Below are 7,579 nucleotides of genomic sequence, written 5' to 3'. Positions count from 1 at the left end.
ACATTTTAGGTCAAATGATCTTACGCCAGGTTTATGACAGCATTGGCGGATCCAGAGGGAGGGGGGGGGGGGGGGGTCCGGGGGTTGGAACCCCCCCCCCTTTCTCTGGAATCAAAGAATTTTTTTTTTGAAAACGTTTAATGCCTATTTAAAGGCAATTTTCCCAATTTATAATAAATGCTTTTAAAATTGCTTATTTAAAGAATTTCGTACTACGTCCCATGATTTTGTTCTTATATGAAAATTCCCTTTCGATTTTATATCAAAATAAAAAACATTGTACTCCCCTTCAGTATCCGATGTTTACTACACTGAGTAAACATGTGGAAAATTAAAGAAAAAATACATAAAATTAAGCAGTATCACAGATTTATAATAACATCTACAATGTATTTTTCTACTCTATTTCTTTAAAAAAAAATCGATAATTGTTCATACAGTTTTGAACTGACAAGCCATCGAGTAAAACGACGTTCAAGTACGAGTACACGCATTCGTTTTACTTTAAAAAGCCGCTTTCAAATGTATTGTTTAGTTAATTAACTTAAATAGTTATAATAGATGAGTTTTACTTCGTTTAATTTCATACGAAAAATACAAAGAAAACTACATGACCCGCTTATGCGGGTTATGCTATTTTTCTGGAATGCTAGCTACCTTCATACCCACATGAAACACAAAAGAAAGCCTTTTTTGTTTTGTTTCCAAGAATCGGAAATTCTGTTACAAAAATACCATGTAAAGGGTTTATATGTAAACCATTATGAAAATGCACAATTTTTCAAAACTTTTTAAATTTTTTTTAACATGATCGCATCTGTACTAGTCCGGGCGATGTAGCGCACCCATTACAGAGGTCGCATCAAGTTCCCTGGGAACTTGCTTTTACCAATGTATTACACACGTACCATCTTTTCAGCAGATAATTTATCCCAATTCTTTTGTCATATCCTATCATTTAGACCTTTATTTAAGAAAGCAATCGATAGAAATCAAAATCGATAAATAGTTCAGATTTAAAACATCAAAGAGATAAAAAAAAATTACCAAAATATCCATTTTTATATTAGTTTGTCGTAATTAGTCTGAGTTATTTTTTGTTTCTTAGTGTTTCTTTTCTATCAAGCATAGACGCACTTTCTCATTGCTGGAAACTTGGGTTTCTTAAGGCTAGATATTGTGCAAATCTTCCTTAACTAAACCAAAACGGCAAAACGCTCAATAATGCAGTGCACTCTGATGTTGAAATAGATGTGAAATAGATAGTGATGAGATAAATGTTTATTAAATACAGTTGTATACGCACGGAAAACGTTAAAAAAGTCATTGTTTATTGACAAATGATTAATTTTGCACATTTCCAAATTGCTGGATCCGCCTCTGGACAGGCCTCCAGATCATGGGCAAACTTTGACTTACTCTAACCACAGGGGCATCTTATAAAGTGTATTATTTATATATATGTCACAGAGAGCACAGAAAAGATGTCTCTGTGCTCTAACCATCTTCCATCAGTTAAAAATAATCTCAGTGTCGAGTCTTTCCACATGAGCTCAACGTATATATATTTTTCTTTCATTAAAAAACTTAGCCCTTACCGTATGATACATGTTAAGGTGTAAATTTTTATACATAAAATGTAACGTCTTTTAATCAAACATACTGACAGGAAAACTTCCACTTGTGAGGATCTTGTTTGGCTCACCTAAGTCAAAGTCACAACTGGGTTTTTCTAATTAAAATTTGTCCGTTGTCAGTCGTTGGCGTCGTCGTTGTTGTCGTAAACTTTTCATATATTAATTTTCTTTTCCAAAACCACTGGGCCAATTTCAACCAAAGTTGGTACAATGCATTATTGGATCTTGTTCAAATAAAGGGCCACAGCTTCTTAAAAGGAGAGAAACTTTTGAATTATTAAAACATTTTTGATATATAAAGCAACCTCCACCAAAACCATTTGGCAAGAGAAGCTCAAACTTGTGCGAAAGCATCCTCAGGTAGTGTGGATTCAAGTTTATTCAAATCATCATCCACGGGGATAGGGTGGGGCAACATTGGAGGTTCGAATTTTTAAATTTTAGGGGGCAATTTTTTACATAGGAATAGAGAAAAAAAATTTAAAATCTTCTTTAAAAAACCAATAGGCCAGGAAAGCTGTAACGTGTGCTGAAACATTCTGAATGTTGTGTGGAAATTTTTTAAATCATGATCTTTGGGTAGGGGCATGAAATGAAGGGGGGGGGGGTGGCAAATTTTTAACATAGGAATATACATGTATAGTCAAAAGTCTTTTAAAAACCCTCTTCTCAAAACCCAAATGTCCAGAAAGTTGTAACTTTTGTGGAGAAATCCTTGGGTATTGTAGATTTAAGTTTGCTTAAATGAAAAATTATGATCCTAAGGGTGGGACCACACTTGGGGTGAGTTTTTACATTGGAATGAATAGAGAAAGAATCTTTTTTCAAAGTAGCCCAAGGTTTAACTTAAGAATATGTTGAGTAAAATTTACTCTACTGAGTTGTCTAGATATTTTGTATTTAATTCTCAAAGACGGTCTTAATCTTTTCGTGGCTATTGTTGCTCGGGTGAGCGATGTTGCCCCTGTGCCACTTGTTTTTGCATTGATTCTCCTTGGTCGTTAAAAGTTCAGCTAGATGTAGAAGAGAATTTAACGATAACGAGGCTGATTATATCATTTATTACAATAATATACACTTGGCATTTGCTGTTTGGTACATATATTATACATGTACATGTAGTTCTTTGTTCATCTAACTGTCGTATAATATCGTGACGTTTAGAAATGAATAACATCCTTATTGGCAAATATGGTTTTCTAGTAAAGTATGAACATGAGTGTATTTTTAATGGTCACTCGAGGTCCAAGTACTGGTACATGTATTTGGTTTGTGTATGCAATACAGTATAAATATACATGTACATTTACATAACCAAAACAAGACAATACATCAAACACCACTTGCACATGTTCCTTGCCTACGTGGAAAGCTTCATTCATATTGTCTGTTCGTGACTTCCTCAACGAACAGTTAATTTATTTCTTAAAATGCTACAACACGAATGTCTAAGGATGGCTGTCGTCTCTAAGTAAGATAAAAGATCAATTATAAATAAGATGGTTTAATGGATATTCTACATGCTATTCCTCGTGTATACCCCATCGTTGGTCTCATCATCCTTTTTTCTGAAATTCAAAAACTTCACTCGTCTGGGTTATTCATTTTTCTGAAACTGTTTAGTTTAACCTGTTTTCTTTTCCAAACTTTAAACCTTTTATTTTCAACATTTCGCATGTAGTTTTTATACTTCAAATAAAAACATTAAATCAAAGCACTGAAGCAAAAGAAACCTGGCTCTTTTGATGTAACTATTCATACTGTGTAGTAAAGACTGGCAAAATCTCTCTCTCTCTCTCTCTCTCTCTCTCTCTCTCTCTCTCTCTCTCTCTCTCTCTCTCTAATAAATAAATAAATAAATAAATAAAAAAATCCGATGTCTCCTTTTTGACGTGACGATCATCATGAGACAAAATCCAAAGAAGTAGCCATTTTTGGCAAGGTTGCCACGACATTTTTTATACTAAATAACCTGTTTAATGGGTGTCAGGGTGTTAACGGAAATTTCATTTCAGTGCATGTTCCTTTTTTGTACTTTTAAAAGACTTCTTTCGCTTTAATTAGATACCTCCATTTTTCCGTATCTATGTTCTAGTTTAATGACTCGATTTTCACCCCAACAAGACTTAGTGCAGACAAACTTGGTTACCCCCTCTTCACTAATAGAATCGAACTTCAATATATTTTAATTTGTATAGGTCACCTATAAATGCGAACAAAATCATCTCATGTTTATTGACTAAATCATCATCTGACAACAAAATGTGTACTCAACGATTGTACACTTCAAAATTATCGTTCATTTTGACAAATCTAATCAATGAACTATGACCCCGTTGTAAATAGGCAAATGGTATAAAAGCAGACGACCGACGGAGTATCGCCATTACTTGTCTTGCTGCGTCAGTGAACGTACGGACAAAAATCTTACTCCTAAATCCATCCCTACTTGAGAGATTATTTCACCATCGGAACTTTCACCATGGCCGAATCCCAATGTCGCCAAAATTACCACCAGGAGAGCGAAGCTGGCATCAACCGCCAAATCAACATGGAACTGTATGCCTGCTATACCTACCAGTCCATGGTATGTAACACAATATGGCTTTGATAATGTTCTCTATAGAATCTAGGTCGCGATTTTTGCAGAAATTTAGAACACCATCGTTTTATTAAAATGACGATATAAAAACGGCACACATTTCCTGTTCGGCCTTGAACGTCTTTCAATAATATGTTCAATGGATAAATGTGTATACATACGCATGCACAAATTCATGTCGTCTGCTCGTGTGTATTATAGGCCTACTACTTCGATAGAGATGATGTGGCCCTTCCTGGATTCAGCAAGTTCTTCAAGAATTCATCAGATGAAGAACGGGAACATGCTGAAAAACTGATGAAGTACCAGAACAAGAGAGGAGGGCGTGTCGTGCTCCAAGACATCAAGGTACGCGTGTCCTATATAATGTTTACGAAAGATCAGATTACAATAAACATAGAGAAACTGCGCATTTGCTGCTTTTAATGATTTTTTTAAGGCTTACAGTAAGGATTTTCATTTTATAATTTTTTTGTTGTTACAGAAACCCGACCGTGATGAGTGGGGCACCGGCTTGGACGCCATGCAGGTGGCGCTACAGCTGGAGAAGACTGTGAACCAGTCTCTGCTTGACCTTCACAAGGTCGCTGACAGTCACCAGGATGCACAGGTAAAACATGTCGTTTTCGTGCTTTTAAACGTGCTTTCAAAATAAACGATCCTATTAAGATTTCAACTTTAGATACTCGATATTTTTAACCATTTTTTTTACCTATTTTTAAGATGTGCGATTTCCTTGAGACCCACTACTTGGAGGAGCAAGTGAACGCCATCAAGGAGATATCGGACCACATCACTCAGTTGAAGAGAGTGGGCAGTGGGCTGGGAGAGTATGAATACGATCGCCGCCTCGACTCGTAGCCCACACAGAGACTGTTACACCCAGCAACTAGTGTTTAGTGTCAAAATTTACTTTTTCTGTTAATTCAATTATGGTGGACATTTATAGTTAAATTTTGTTTTGAATCGATAATGGAGTTTTTAAAAATGGGTGTATATAATTATGAAAAAAAAAATAAAAATAGCAAAATGAAACTTATTTTCGCTAGTTTGTTTTTACTTTCTATATGAATACAGACATCTTCTGTGAGGTATGGAATTCAAAGTCCTGACGAATTTTTCCCTGATCGTTAACTTTCATTGATAATTCAATAGCTCATGTTAATTTGTTAAATTCTCCTACTACGTGTAACCCGTGTCGCTATATTGCGATTTTCATTAAGATACTGAATGTTCATTTACATGAAAAATCTTAATATTAAATGTTCTCGGATTAAAATGAATACATTTAGTATCAAATATTCGACTAATTGCTTTCTTTCCTCCACAAACAGATTTTATGACAAAACAAAACAATTACGAGGTTACTATAACAATACACGTAGAGATAAACTAAAATATTACAGACAGAATTGTGACATGTACAAAGCTCGAAGTTCTAATGCATAAATGAACAAATCCTTAAGACAAACCATGGTTAAAAAAGGCATAATTTTTCCTTAATAATGCTGCAAATTACTGGACAAGTTTTTAACATACAACGGACTCATCGCCTGAGTAACGAATAAATTCAAGATTATAAACAAATGCCTAGAAACTCAAGAAACAGTTTTTGAAAGTCTAAAGGTTGACTTCCGATCATGTTACTGAGAAACAGAGATTTAATAGATCAAGTCCCAATTATCCCTTTCATGAAAGGCAGTTAGCATCCGATTCAACAGACATTAATGATTAATGATTAGAAAATGAAAAGAGGTGAAAGTACAAACGCAAAGCTAGCGTTAGTCTGTTCCGAGTTTTGAAACCTGCTCAAACTCTCTGCCGCTCAAAACTGAACATACATTACCGGGTCTCCCTGAACATTGAACAAAATTGTCGATTGAGAGAAACACTAGTTCTAAACGCATGCAAAAATAGACGAACGAAATGAAATTATGCCCACTGCCAGAGTCGAACGTACATTAGCGTATTCCGGGAGGAAAAACTACGCCGTAATATGCGAAACGTCAAATACGCGATCATAAATACGAAACACAGAAGAGAAAGAACACCCCAATACAGATTTGTTACATGTAGGAACACAGTCTAAAATTTAATTTACACGAGCTGACGGTCCGCCGACCCGAATTTTCCGTAGCGATACAGGTCTCCGTCAAACCGAATTTCCCGTAAAGCTACAGTTCTGCAGCTAGGAAAAATAATCTCTCAATTCTAATTCATTTTCCAATAGGACATAAAAAAAGTTTGTCGTATTTTTTCAAATTAACTACGACGGATAATATATCTATCAATGTGTTTTTAAAAACGATAGCGTTGCTTCACTAAAGGTCGCGCACGTACTTTAAAGTTTATGCGTGTTGATTGCGACTGATTTAAAAAAACATTTTAGAAATACAATATTAAAATTTTTGCATGTGCGTGTTAGTAAATTGTTAAATCAGACCCGCTTCTTACTTGCTCACGAATATTTTATCGGTACTTATCTGTGGACTTTGGCTATCTGTAAGTGTGTCAAGTTCTTGAATCTATGACCCTTAATATGATGATAAATAAACAACAAATAAATAAAGCATAACATTAAAGTGAATGTTGTTTACGTACTTGTACTTAAACTAGGACACCGCTCTGCATTCAAATATTCCGAGATTTATAGGGTCATCAGATATTTTGACCAACAATCTGGGTATATTTTTTAAACCAATTGTGTGCTGGCAATATTGCTGGTCATGGGACATGCATGTAAATAAAGGCTGCGCTGTACAAAAAAAACCTTTCAAGCAAGCCATCTGACTGCTATAATTAAGGATGCTCGATTGTCAAACAATTAACCATCCTATCTACACACATAAAAAATAAAAAAAAATAAAAAAGATAACTTCAGATATAATTTCTTTACCTATAAACTATTGTTTAGTAAGGGAAATCAAAGTACCGAAGAACTGACGAGAGTTGATTTTATCGATGTTTATATATTTTAAAATCAATGATATATTATGCCTCTTTCTTTTATTTTTATACAGGGCTCTTCTTTTAAAGGAGATCAATATAGTATAAAAATGGCCAGGATGATCGAGTCCTCTTGAATTCTGCACAAAAATGTAACTTGTCTATTCAAATTTTGGCAGGTGTCCAGTTTTTTCATTTGACAGAAATTGAACTCAGTTTAATGAAACAATCGACAAATCCATAAGTTTAAATAATCAAGATCTCAACAAGTTATTATAAGGATATGCACATGTTTATTGAACAGCCACTGTTCTGAATTTACATCTGGAACATATTGCACTAGTGCCATAACAAGTATAAGATAAAAACAAATATTCATCTCTCTCATTAATAT

At 34.6% G+C, this 7,579-nt stretch overlaps 1 protein-coding gene across 2 annotated transcripts; it reads left to right on the top strand.

The window, feature by feature from the left end:
- Positions 1-4,016: 4,016 nt before the first annotated feature.
- LOC105327516 (soma ferritin-like) lies at positions 4,017-5,212 on the top strand. 2 transcript variants are annotated; one of them, XM_066077644.1, is made up of 4 exons: positions 4,017-4,224; positions 4,441-4,587; positions 4,724-4,849; positions 4,963-5,212. In XM_066077644.1, exons 1-4 carry the CDS (start codon positions 4,120-4,122, stop codon positions 5,098-5,100), a joined length of 516 nt encoding a protein of 171 aa, XP_065933716.1. In that variant the 5' UTR covers positions 4,017-4,119; the 3' UTR covers positions 5,101-5,212.
- Positions 5,213-7,579: the final 2,367 nt, after the last annotated feature.

Source organism: Magallana gigas, chromosome 3, assembly GCF_963853765.1.
Source record: "Magallana gigas chromosome 3, xbMagGiga1.1, whole genome shotgun sequence".
Taxonomy (NCBI): Eukaryota; Metazoa; Mollusca; class Bivalvia; order Ostreida; family Ostreidae; genus Magallana; species Magallana gigas.
Note: the sequence above shows the minus strand (reverse complement) of the source record. Positions and strands in the feature narration are given on the sequence as shown.